The sequence below is a fragment of the Neomonachus schauinslandi genome, chromosome 9 (assembly GCF_002201575.2).
Source record: "Neomonachus schauinslandi chromosome 9, ASM220157v2, whole genome shotgun sequence".
Classification (NCBI taxonomy): Eukaryota; Metazoa; Chordata; class Mammalia; order Carnivora; family Phocidae; genus Neomonachus; species Neomonachus schauinslandi.
The window spans coordinates 110,956-124,985 of NC_058411.1; the positions used below are offsets into that span (position 1 = coordinate 110,956).

Here is a 14,030-nt window from a genome sequence, read left to right on the forward strand (position 1 = left end):
TTATTTTCCATCATTTGGTCTTCTATATCACTGATTCTCTCTTCTGCTTCATTTATTCTAGCAGTTAGCGCCCCCATTTTTGATTGCACCTCATTAATAGCCTTTTTGATTTCTACTTGGTTAGATTTTAGTTCTTTTACTTCTCCAGAAAGGGTTTCTCTAATAACTTCCATGCTTTTCTCAAGCCCAGCTAGTATCTTTAAAGTGATGATTCTGAACTCCAGATCTGACATCATACTAATGTCTGTATTGAGTAGGTCCCTGGCAGTCGGTACTACCACTTGTTCTTTTTGTTGAGGTGATTTTTTCCATCTTGTCATTTTGTGCAGAGGAGAATAGATTAATGAAAGAACAAAATTCTAGCAGAGTAACAACGTCCCCAGAAAATATACTCTAATCAAATCAGAAAAGACCTGAAGCAGTGGGGAAAGAAAGGGAAAGAGAGAAAAAAGAAAAAGAAAAAAAAAAGATAAAGATAAAAACAAACAAAAACAGAACAAAACAAAACAACAACAACAAAAAACCAGAATGTGATCAAATATGATCAGGCTGTTAGATAGATCAGTGCCACACACTAGATTTTGGGTGTATTTTGATCTGTTAGAAGAAAATGCCTCCCAAAATTTTAAAGAAAGAAAAACTTATATATGTACAAAAATAAGGGTTGATATGATGAAGGGATGGAATATGACAGTAAAGATGGAAATTATAAAAAATTTTATAAAAGGAATTGATAAGGAGTTGTTTGAAAAAAGAAGAGGATTTAAAAAAAGAAAATAGAAAAAAAAGGGAGAGAATGTGATCAGGCAGAGGAGTAGAAAAAAACCGTACACTAGAGATTTAGGGTATATTTTGATCTGTTAGAAGAAACTTTCTCAAAATTTTAAAGAGAGAACAACTTATATATATATGCCAAAAATATGGGTAACTACTATGAAGGGATAGAATATGACTCTAAAAATGAAAAATAAAAATGTTTTTTAAAAAAAGGATTGATAAGATGTTGGTTGAAAAAGGGAAAAAGAAAAATTAAAAAAAAAAAGAAGAAAAGAAAAAAAGACAGTTAAAAAAATATTAACTTTGAAAGACTAAAGAATCATGGTAAAAAAGCCATGAATTCTATGTGCAGTATTCCCCTAGCGCTGGAGTTCTGCCATTCTCATTGATCGGTAAACTTGGTCTTGGCTGGCTCTTCTCGCTGATCTTCTGGGGAGGGGCCTGTTGCCGTGGTTCCCAAATGTCTTTGCCGGAGGCAGAATTGCCCCGCCCTTGCCAGTCCGGGCTAAGTAATCTGCTCATGTTCGCTCTCCAGGGCTTTTGTTCCCTGCAAGCTTTCTGTACAGCTTTGGAGGCGGAGAGTGAAAATGGCGGCCTCCCAATCTTCGCCCCAGAGGAGCTGAGAACTCGGGGCCCTGCTCCTCAGTGAGCCCCCAGAGAAAAGCCATCAGTCACTCCCGTCTCCCCGGTCTCCCGCTGCACTCCGTGCTCACCCAGCCTGTGACCATGCATTTCTATCTCTGGCACCCGACCCCAGGTGGAGTCTCCAAACCCAGCAGATCCCTGTGGTGCACTCCCGTGCGGCTCCTCCCGGGGGAGGAAGGTGAGTCTCCCCGGATCTGCCACTTGTTGGGTCCCTGCTGGAGGAGCAGTGGCCCGACTGTGCCGCAGATCATGGTTTATGGCAACCCCAAGCTGAGAGCCCGCGCCTGGGCTCCGCCTCTGCAGCCGGCTTCCCTGCTCCGTTACCTGGGAGCTCTGCCACACTCAGGCACCCCTGGTCTTTCTGTGACCCCAAGGGTCCTGAGACCACACTGTCCCGCGAGGGTTCCACCCCGGCTTACCCACCGGAGTGACGTCCCTCAGAGGAGCAGACTTTTAAAAGTTCCGATTTTGTTCTCCACAGCTCTATCACTTGCCAGAAGCGGCCCACGGAGGCCCCCCTCCCCCGCCGTCTATCCTCCCGAATATCGCCTCGAATTCACTTCTCCGCACGTCCTACCTTCCAGAAAGTGGTCGCTTTTCTGTTCAGAGTTGCTGCTTTTCTTTTCTTTGATCTCCTGTTGAGTTCGTAGCTGTTCAGAATGGTTTGATCCCTATCCAGCTGAATTCCTGGGACCACACGAAATTTAGGTCTCCTACTCCTCTGCCATCTTGCTCCTCCCCCCTTTTCTCCAGTTCTTTAAGGTGTAAAGATAGTTTGTGTATTCAGGATTTTTCTATTTTTTTTTTTGAGTGAGGCTTGGATGGCTATGTATTTCCCCCATAGGATTGCCTTTGCCATATCCCATAGGTTTTGGACTGATGTATTTTCATTCTCATTGGTTTCCCTGAATTGTTTAAGTTCTTCTTTGATTTCCTGGCTGACACAATCATTCTTGAACAGGAAGGTCTTTATTTTCCAAGTGTTTGAATTTCTTCCAAAATTTTTCTTGTGATTGAGTTCCATTTTCAAAGCACTGTGGTCTGAGAATATGCAGGGGATAATATCAATCTTTTGGTATCAGTTGAGACCTAATTTGTGACCCAGTATATGGTCTATTCCAGAGAAAGTTCATGTGCACTCAGGAAGAATGTGTATTCTGCTGTTTTAGGGTGGAATGTTCTGTATATATCTATGAAGTCCATCTGGTCCAGTGTGTCATCCAAAGCTCTTGTTTCTTTGTTGATTTTCTGCTTGGATGATCTGTCTATTTCATAGTAGAGTGTTGAGGTCTCCTACTATTAAGGTATTATTATCAATATGTCTGCTTATTTTGGTTAACAGTTGGTTTATTTTTTTAATTTAATTTTATTATGTTATGTTAATCACCATACAATACATCATTAGTTTTTTTTGTTCATCATTATTTTTTGATGTAGTGATCCATGATTCATTGTTTTCATATAACACCCAGTGTTCCATGCAGTACATGCCTTCAGACTCTGAGAAACAAACTGAGGGTTTTAGAGAGGAAGAGGTTGGGGGGATGGATTAGCCCAGTGATGGGTATTAAGGAGGGCATGTAACAGCTGGTTTATATATTTGGCTGCTACCATGTTGGGGACATAGATGTTTAAAATTGTTAGATCTTCTTGTTGGATAGGCCATTTAAGAATAATATAATATCTCTAACTACAGTCTTCAGCTTAAAATCTAATTTGTCTGATGTGAGAATTGTTACCCCAGCTTTCTTTTGAGGTCTGTTGGCATGAAAGATGGTTCTCCATCCTTTCACTTTCAGTCTGGATGTATCTTTAGGTTCAGAATGAGTCTCTTGTAGACAGCATATATATGGGCCCTGTCTTTTTATCCAATCTCAAACCCTGTGCCATTTTATGGGAGCATTTAGGCCATTCACATTGAGAGTGATTATTGAAAGATAAAATTTTATTGTTATCATGTTGCTTGTGAAGTCCTTGTTTCTATAGATTGAATCTGTAAACTTCTGTTCTATATCACTCTTGGGGTCTTTCTCCTTTTATAGAACCTACCTTAATATTTCTTGTAGGGCCGGCTTAGTGGTCACATATTCTTTCAATTTCTGCTGGCCCTGGAAGTTCTGCATCTCTCCATCAATTCTAAATGACAGCCTTGCTGGATAAAGTATTCTTGGCTGCATGTTCTTCTCATTTAGTACCCTGAATATGTCTTGGGGCCCTTTCTGGCTTGCCAGGTCTCTGTCTACAGGTCTGACGTTATTCTGATGTTCCTTCCTCTGTATGTAAAGAATCTCTTCCCCCTATCTGCCCTTAAGATGGTTTCCTTAGTTGTAAGATTTGCGAGTTTTACTATTACATACTGGGGTGTTGGTCTGTTCTCCTTAATCTTGGAAGGGGTCCTCTCTGCCTCTAGGACACAAATGCTTGGTTTTTTCCCCAGGTTAAGGAAGTTCTCAGCTACGATTTGCTCAAATATATCTTCTAGTCCTCTCTCTCTCCACTCCCTCAGGGATTCTAATAATTCTGACATTGGAATATTTCATCGTGTCATTTATTTCTCTAATTCTGTTTTCATGGATTCTAAGCTATTTGTTCTAGGCCTCCTCCTATTCCATCTTTTCCATCAGTTTGTCTTCTAGATCACTGATTTGTTCTTTTCTTCATTAACCCTAGCTGTTAAAGAATCTATGTTACACTGCATCTCATTTATAACATTTTTAGGTTCGGCCTGATTAGCTCTCATTTCTGCCCTTAGAGAATCTATGTTGCCATTAATGTTTTTCTCCATCCTAGTTATTGTCAGCATAACTTTTACACTGAAGTCTATTTCTGACATCTTGCTTATATCAATATCCATTAAGTCTGTAGGAGAGGCCATTGTGTCTGGGTCTTTCCTTTGTTGGGAGTTGCTCCTCCTAGTCATTTTGTAGAGTTGTGGTTGAGGGGATGTACAGTCAAAAATATCAACCACAATCCAGGCAAGGTGCATCCTGGGAAAGCTCGGAGTAATTGGAAGCCACCATCAAAACAAAAACAAAAACAATCTCAGCTAAAATTAAACCCAAGAATAAGATTTATAAAATACAGTTACTGGTGGGACGCCTGGGTGGCTCAGTTGGTTAAGCGTCTGCCTTCGGTTCAGGTCATGATCCCAGGGTCCTGGGATCGAGTCCCACATCGGGCTCCCTGCTCCGCGGGGAGCCTGCTTCTCCCTCTGCCTCTGTCTCTCTCTGTGTCTCTCATGAATAAATAAATAAAATCTTTAAAAAAAATACAGTTACTGGTGAATTCGGAATTTTTCTATTTTTTTGAGTGAGGCTTGGATGGCTATGTATTTCCCCCTTAGGGCCACCTTTGCAGTATCCCATAGGTGTCGGACCTAAGTGTTTTCATTCTCATTGGTTTCCATGAATTGTTTAAGTTCTTCTTTGATTTCTTGGTTGACCCAAACATTCTTGAAAAGAGTGGTCTTCATCTTCCAAGTGTTTAAATTTCTGCCAAATTTTTTCTTGTGATTGATTTCCAGTTTTAAAGCACTGTGGTCTGAGACTATGCAGGGAATAATCTCAATCTTTTGGTATCAGTTGAGACCTGATTTGTGACCCAGGGTGTGGTCTATTCTGGAGAAAGTTCCCTGTGCACTCGAGAAGAATGAGTATTCTGTTGCTTTAGGGTGGAATGTTCTGTATACTATGGAAAGAGCCAAGATGCCCTTCAACAGATGAATGGATAAAGAAGATGTGGTCCATATATACAATGGAATATTATTCAGCCACCAGAAAGGATGAATACCCAATTTTTACATCAACATGGATGGGACTGGAGGAGATTATGCTAAGTGAAATAAGTCAAGCAGAGAAAATCAATTATATGGTTTCACTTATTTGTGGAACATAAGGAATAACATGGAGGACATTAAGAGGAGGAAGGGAAAAATGAAGGAGGGGGAATTGGAGGGAGAGACGAACCATGAGAGACTATGGACTCTGAGAAACAAACAGGGTTTTAGAGGGGAGGGGGGTGGGGGGATGGGTTGGCCTGGTGATGGGTATTAAGGAGGGCACATATTGCATGGAGCACTGGGTGATATACGAAAACAATGGATCGTGGATCACCACATCAAAAACTAATGATGTATTGTATGGTGACTAACATAACATAATAATAATTAAAAAAAGATTTATAAAGTACAAAAAATAAAAACAAACAAACAGAACCCACAAAAAAGGGGGGGGGGAGATGCAGAGAAGGTGGCTATAATCCCTCTATGTGGGCGAGGTATAGTGTTTCAGTTTTGTGTGTATTTTGTTCTCTTTGTTAAAGAGCAATACTTCCCAGAAATACAGGCAAATTAAAACTGGTGTATATATATGAAGGTAGTATTGAGTAGGGAAAAAAGGACTACATTGAAGCCTATATCTATATATCTATATATATGTATATAAAGAAAAAAGTATAGGTGTGGAAAAGTTCAAGTAAAAATTTACTGTAGAATATGTTGTATTAAATACCTGGTTGAAATGATAAGTAGGTAAAAAAAATAGAAGAAGCATGAGAAAGAATTAAAAAAGAGAGAGAGAGTTTGTATCTAAGAAATTCACAAGCCATGAGGCAACACCAGGAGCTTAATATACAAATTTTCCCTTGGTGTTGGGATTTTACAGTTTTATGGGGACCCTGGGGTTGTTGTCCTCTTGTTCTTCCAGCTTGTCTTCTGGGGAAGGGGTCTGCTGCATTGTTTTTCAGTCAATCCTTCTTTGGCAGAGTTGCTCTGCCCCCTATTAAGGGGCTTGGTTCCATGGAAACCATTTTTGGGGGGCTTTTGTTCTCTTGCAGCTTTTCACACCTTTTGGGGGGGTCAGAGCAAAGGAAAATGTCCACATCCAGACCTTCACCCCAGAGGAGAGAAGCCACAGTCTGCTCCTCTCTGAATCCTCCAGAAACACAGACTCTCCCTCTTTAATTCTCCCTGAAACCTGCAGCCTCCCACATGCAGTGCATGCCCCAGCGATCCTCTCAGTGGTGGACCCCAGCCCCCACTTGTCTCTGTCCCCTGTGCCACCAGAACCACGAACAATCCCGGACTGGGAGGGCCCGGGCCGTGGCGGGAGCAGTGGCCAGTCCCTGGGTCTGTGGGCCTAGTTCCAAGCTGGGTCCTCTCTGGCGCTGCAGCCGCCCAGTCCCAGCATTTGCCCCTTAAGCCCCCATGTTCTGTTTGAGTGCTGTTATCAGTCCCTTCCCAGACCTCGGCCACTGCTCTCCAAGCTATCGCTGGTCCCCAGGCACAGGACGCTTTTGCACTGGTGTATTACTTTCCAAAGGCTAGCTTCTGGTGATCCCCACCTCCTTTTGTTTATCCTCTGACATCTGGCCAAGCAATCCCAACTCCATTCTTCCTACCCCTGGACTGATAATCCTCTGCCCCCAAAGAGATCCAGATGTATAATCTTACATCTCAGGTTGATTTCATGGTTGTTCAGAGTCGCTTGGTAAATATCTAGCTAAATTCGGGGGACCAGTTGAAATGGAGTCCCCCACTCCTCCATCATCTTGCCTCCCTCTAAGTTTTGCTCTCTTTACAACTTTGTGATTTAGTGTCTTCTAACACAAAGACCAAAATATACTCACAACCAAGTGGATCATCCTGTTTTGGCCACCCGGGAGATTACATTCTCTTTCCCCCACACATTTTTGTTTGTTTGTTTCTGAACTCTTCAGATTTGTCTAGTGTGTATTTCACTTGAGTTGCGGTTGATATTTGTGGTTTTGCTCACTCATTCATCCATTCTTCTCTAGGCAAAATGACTAGAAAGAGGAACTCAAAACAGAAGAAATATCCATAGGTAAAACTCTCTGCCACAGATCTAATCTATATGGTTATATGTAAAATGTCAGAGATGGATTCAAGATAATGATTACAAAGTTACTAGCTGGGCTTGTAAAAAGCATAACAGACACTAGAGAGTCTCTTAGTGCAGAAATGAGATCTAATCAGGCCAAAATTAAAAATGGTCTAACTGACGATGGACTCTGAAAAACAAACAGGGTTCTAGAGGGGAGGGGGGTGAGAGGATGGGTTAGCCTGTGATGGGTATTGAGGAGGGCACATTCTGCATGGAGCACTGGGTGTTATGCACAAACAATGAATCATGGAACACTTCATCTAAAACTAATGATGTAATGTATGGGGATTAACATAAGAATAAAATAAAATAAAATAAAATAAATAAAAATAAATAAAAATAAAAATGGTCTAACTGAGAGGTAATCTAAATTAGATGCTTTAACTGCTAAGGTAAATGAGGCAGAGGAGAGAATAATTGACATAGAAGACAAGTTGATGGAAAGGAAAGAAGCTGAGAAAAAGAGAGAAAAACTACTAATGGACCATGAGGAGAGGTTTGGAGTAATCAGCGATGCCATAAAATGCAACAATAATAGAATTCTTGGGTTACCCAAGGGAGAAGAAAGAGAGAGAAGGGTCAGAAAGTATATTTAGCAAATCATAGATGAGAACATCCCTCATCTGTGAAGAAAACAGGCATTCATGTCCAAGAGGTAGAGGGGTCCCCTCCCAAAATCCATAAAAATAGATCAACACCTTCACATATAAGAGGTAAGCATGCAAATTTCAAGATAAAGAGAAAATTCTGAAAGCAGCTAGAGACAAGAGTTCCTAACATACAGAGGTAGGAATATTGGACTGTCATCAGAGATAGCCACATAGGCCTGGCAGGCCAGAAGGGTCTGACATAATATATTCAGGATACTAAATGAGAAAAATGTGCAGCCAAGAATAAGTTATACAGCAAGGTTGTCATTCAGAACAGATGGAGAGATAAAGAGCTCCCAGGATAGGCAGAAACTGAAAGAATATGTGACCACCAAGCCAGCACTGCAAGAAAAACTAAGAGGGATCCTGTAAGTGAAGAGAGAACCCAAGAGTAATATAGACCAGAAAGAAACAGAGACAATGTACAGAAAAAGGGACTTTACAAGTAATACAATGGCACTAAATTCGTATCTTTCAATAGTTATTTCTGAATGTAAATGGGCTAAATGCTGCAATCAAAATACACAAGGTATCAGATTGGACAAGAAAAAAAAAGCAAGACCCATACATATGGTATCTACAGGAGACTCAATTCTGCATGTGTAAAGTTCATCCTGTGTCAAGTACACTCATCAAAACAATTACAAATAATCAGAAATGACTCTGGAGGAACACATAGATATTGAAATGTTAGAAATACACCTGCATGAAACCAGATTCTTTCCATATTTCAGGTAAACTCTAAAGCAGGTAAAATCATCCTATCCCAATTACAAGAGGGGTTCCACATTCCTCATGAGCCTGCCCACTCTGTCCTCCAGGTGATTCAGGGGGCAGTAGGTATTGTGGGGATGAGCACAGGGCCAGATATTGGGGCTCACTCTCACCCTGTGTGTGCCCTTGGACACCTCATAAACCCTCTAAAATTGTGGGTGTAGGTTTACATTTATGGGATAACATGAGACCTACCCCCCACAAGATTTATGTAAATATGTAAAAACAAAGTTGCACATGGAGGCCAAGTACATACTTTGGAAGGTTACATAATGAAAAATCTTATTTTTTTCAAAAGTGATGAATACCACCAGAACAAAGGCAGTCACATCTGCTCTGGTCACTGCCCTCTCTGTTCACATAGATCCCAAGCTGAATATATAGTCAGAGGACATGCAAATAGGGCCCTCCCTCTGTTGATTAAAACAGCCCAATGCTGAATCTGCAGCTGGGAGAGGAGCCCATCCCCGGGATCCCCAGGTGTTCCCATTCAGTGATCAGGACTGAACACAGACAATTCACCATGGAGTTCTTACTTGGCTGGGTTTTCCTTGTTGCTCTTTTAAAAGGTAATTTATGGTGAACAAGAGACATTGAGTATGTGAGTGGATATGAGGGGGAGAAACAGTGGTTGTGTGACAGTTTTCTGACCAGGCTGTCTTGTATCTACAGGTGTCCAGTGTGAGGTGCAGCTGGTGGAATCTGGGGGAGACCTGGTGAAGCCTAGGGGGTCTCTGAGACTCTCCTGTGGAGCCTCTGGATTCACCTTCAGTAGTGACAACATGAGCTGGGTCTGCCAGGCTCCAGGGAAGGGGCTGCAGTGGGTCGCAGGTATTAACAATACTGGTGGTAGCTCATACTACACAGACTCTGGCCGATTCACCATCTCCAGAGACAATGGCAAGAACACACTGTATCTGCAGATGAAAAGCCTGAGAGCGGAGGACATCGCCGTGTATTACTCTGCGAGGGGCACATTGTGGGGAAGTCAGTGTGAGCCCAGACACAAATTTCAATGTCGTAGGGGATCTGGTCACCAGGGACTGCACACTACTCACCAATTCTGTCTTTAAGCCCCAGGAGCAGGTGCAGATGGAGGTTATGGGCAGGTTTCCTGTCAGGGTCTGGGGCTTCCTCTCCATAGAGGAGTTTCCCCCAGGGAGCCTCTCTGGACATATGATTCTGGGCTTACTTCTTCACTCTCTGACTTAGAAAATTTGTTCTAATGGGAAAAAACCATACTAAAATGCACAAAATACAGAGTCACTTACACTGTTTATTCCTGTCCCTAAATTACAATGAATTACAAATATTCTGATGCTCATCAGCTGAACCTTTACAGGAATCCCAGAGGTATTCAGTATGCATCACATGTTTGCCTAGTTCAATGTGCAGAATAGCTAGAAGCGGCATAAAGTGCCTGCTGGACTTGAGGCTACAGAGGCATCGACAATCCAAAGTAAGAGAAGAAAGAGCCTTGGTGGGGGTCAATATCTTAAACCATGCTCAAAGCATCAATTTTAGTGACAACATGGGAAAGAAGTAGAACCCCCGCCAGGTGTGCTGTGGATGTGGAATTTGAAGATCTTTCTCTCTCTCTTTCTCACACACACACAAACACACACACGCGAGTATAAAACGTTTATCGCTTTCGCCTAATTTCTCTGCAGGAAATGTGATCCCAAGACAGAAATATACAGCATATGGGAAGACCTCAAGAAGCAGAAAAAATCTGAAATAAACCAGTTAACCTTACACCTGAAGGAGACTGAGAAAGTACAAGTGAAGCCTAAATACAGCAGAAGGAAGGAAATAGTAATGATTATAGCAGAAGTAAATATAAATAAATGATATAGGGCTACTCAAGATGGCAGCGGAGTAGGAGACCTGGATTTCTTCTAGTCTCAGGAATTCAGCTGGATAGGGATCAAACCATTCTGAACACCTATGAACTCAACAGGAGATCGAAGAAAAGAATAGCAACAACTCTCTCATCAGAAAAGCGACCACTTTCTGGAAGGTAGGACGTGCGGAGAAGTGAATCCGAGGCGATATTCGGGAGGATAGACGGCGGGGGAGGGGCCTCCGTCGGCCGCTTCTGGCAAGTGATAGAACCACGGAGCACAAAATCGGAACTTTTAAAAGTCTGCTCCGCTGAAGGACGTCACTCTGGTGGCTAAGCGGCGGGTGGAACCCTCCGGGACAGTGTGGTCTCAGGACCCTCGGGGTCACAGAAAGACCGGGGGTGCCTGAGTGTGGCAGAGCTCCCAGGTAATGGAGCAGGGAAGCCGGCTGCAGAGGTGGAGCCCAGGCGCGGGCTCTCAGCTCGGGGTTGTCATAAACTGTGATCCGCAGCACAGTCAGGCCATTGCTCCTCCAGCAGGGACCCAACAAGTGGCAGATCCGGGGAGACTCACCTTCCTCCCCCGGGAGGAGCCGTGCGGGAGTGCACCGCAGGGATCTGCTGGGTTTGGAGACTCCACAGGGGGTCCTGCGCCAGAGATAGAAATGCTCAGTCACAGACAGGGTGAGCACGGAGTGCGGCCGGAGACCGGGGAGACGGGAGTGACTGACTGCTTTTCTCTGGGGGCTCACTGCAGAGTGGGGCCCCCGAGTTCTCAGCTCCTCCGGGGCAGAGATTGGGAGGCTGCCATTTTCATTCTCATCCTCCAAAGCTGTACGGAAAGCTTGCAGGGAGCAAAAGTTCCCCAGAACAAACCCGAGCAGATTATTTAGCCTGGACCCGGCAAGGGCGGGGCAATTCTGCCACCGGCACAGACATTTGGAAACCATGGCAACAGGCCCCTCCCCCAGAAGACCAAGTTTGCGGATCAATGAGAATGGCCGAAAGCCAACGCTAGGGGAATACAGCACATAGAATTCATGACAAGTGTCAGCTGCCTTTCCCTTGCACCTACCCTTCCTCTGCAGGGAACAAGCCCAAGTTTGAGGATGCATGTTTACCATGTGTTGTGCCCCTGGTCTTTACCACCTGACACCAACCAGTATTCCAGTACCTGCTTCTTTTTTCTTAATTTTTATTTTTTAAATTTAAATTATGTTACTTATCACACAGTGCAATATTGGTTTCTGGAATAGAATAAAGTGATTCATCATTTACATACAACACCTAGTGCTGATCACAACAAGTGCCTTCTTTAATTCCCATCACCCATCTCGCCCAATCCTTACTCACCTCCCTCCATCAACCTTCGGTTTGTTCTCTTTTATTAAGAGTCATTTATGGTTGTTCCCCTCCCTCCTTTTTTTTTTCTTTTCCCACTTCCTATATGTTCATCTGTTTTCCTTCATAAATTCCACATATGAGTGATGAATGGGAGAAGATATCTGCAAAAGACATATCTGATAAAGGGTTAGTATCCAAAATCTATAAAGAACTTACCAAACTCAACACCCAAAACCCAAATCTTGCAGTTAAGAAATGGACAGAAGACAGGAATAGACACTTGTCCAAAGAAGACATCCAGATGGTTATCAGATACATAAAAAGATGCTCAACATCACTCATCATCACGGAAGTACAAATCAAAACCATGGTAAGATCCCACCCCATACCTGTCAGAATGGCTAAAATCTAATACCCACTTCTAAGTGAATTCTCAGACCAATGGCAATTTCATTAGTGATTCACATCAAATATAATTGAAAACATATCAGAGACATGATACCTAGGACGACTCCTCCCAGGACAAGCAGTTGACCTCACCTTACCAAGAGAGGGAACATTTCCCATACAATAGAATCTATGACTTTTTACCCTCTGGAGGGAAAGACCTCAGAGGTTTGAGGGCACCTGATAGATAGTAGGGACTTGATTCAAGATTCCTCCTCACCTCTGAATACAATAAATATGGCTGGATATTGTAGCCAAGGAGGAGAGTGAGGAGCTCAAGTATAGGAAATAAGTAGGAGGAGACATCCTTTCAACAGGATGGTCTGTAGTGGTCATGCTGGGAGGATCTCTCCTTGCATGTTGGATTAAAGGGGAAGGGAGAAAAGCTGTCCCTGTATCTGAGGGAACTGTGACACCAACTGGTGCACTGGGACCATCAGGGAAGGCTCACAATCCCTCTGACTCAGGATCCATGGAGCTCATGATCCAGGACAGGAGGTTGGTAGAGGGCTGGTCTCCTCTCAAGGGTTTCCAACTCCATGTTCTGCAAACTTCCTCCTGACATGAACACAGTAAACAGTTTGGAAAAGCTGTGGAAACACAGAAGAGTCCTCCATTTTTGGAATAAACCATCAAAATGGCAATAACCAAACTTGCCAAGGGCAAAGCACTAGTATAAATATAAATGATATCATCATGGCAATAAATGTGAGTGTGGAAGTACAATGATCTCCATTTCAGAAATAAAGAATTGTCTTTAACTAACAGCATGCTTTCTGATCTCAGGTGTTCTGACATTAATTGTTTGACTAATAATTCCACTCTTATCTCTATTGAGGCTTTCCATTGATGTGTACACAGAGATCAGGTGTAAATGCCCCTTGGGGTTGTTGAAAACCCACAGCGTCTCCATCAGCTCTGTGAGTCTCTGTCAAGGCTTCTCAGTGTCTCCAAGTTTCTGTGACAGAAAGACCTGGTCTCCACCCATCAGTCTATTGGGAGTTCTGAAAAGGCAGGAAGCCTGCAAATCTCATGTCCAGCTCTGTCCTGCAGGTGGTTCAGGAGAGCACCCAGGTCCCATGGTGAGGAGCACAGGCCCAGACACTGGGGCTCACTCTGACCTGCTGTGCACTCTTGGACATTCATACAACCTCTCTGTGCTGCAGTGTGTACTTCTCCACCTGTAAAATGGTGGCAAAATTGTTACCTACATCACAAGTTCCGGGTGCATATGTGAAAAAAAGGAAGATAATGGGTGCTAAGGAATTGCCCTAGCAAAATCACAAACTAAAAGAGCAGTTTGCTGAAAGATACCATGGTGCCCAAACTCCCCCAGGATCCTCACAACTGCTCTAGGGCACTGCCATTGAAGAGCACTGGACAATTTGTTATATACTCAGAAGATATGCAAATAGGGTTCTCCCCCTACTGATTAAAGGGCCCAACCCTGACCCTGCACTTGGGAGAGGAGCCCCAGCCCAGGGATTCCCAGGTGTTCCATTCAGTGATGAGGACAGAATACAGACAGCTCACCATGGAGTTTGTACTTGGCTGGGTTTTCCTTGCTGCTCTTTTAAAAGGTAATTTATGGTGAACAAGAAAAATTGAGTGTACGAGAGTATGTGAGTGAGAGAAAGAGTGGTTGTGTGA

At 43.2% G+C, this 14,030-nt stretch overlaps 2 gene segments (V, D, J or C); both read left to right on the plus strand.

Annotated features, from left to right (window-relative positions):
• The first annotated feature begins 9,220 nt into the window (after positions 1–9,220).
• On the plus strand, positions 9,221–10,487 carry LOC110580972. The segment is given in 3 exon segments: positions 9,221–9,315; positions 9,419–9,766; positions 10,417–10,487. Coding segments are annotated over 3 exon segments (465 nt in total).
• A 3,363-nt stretch (positions 10,488–13,850) lies between these two features.
• Positions 13,851–14,030, plus strand: part of LOC110580954 — a 20,202-nt gene continuing 20,022 nt past the window's right edge. The window contains 1 exon segment of the V gene segment in view: positions 13,851–13,960. Within this exon segment, the coding sequence occupies positions 13,888–13,960 (73 nt within the window).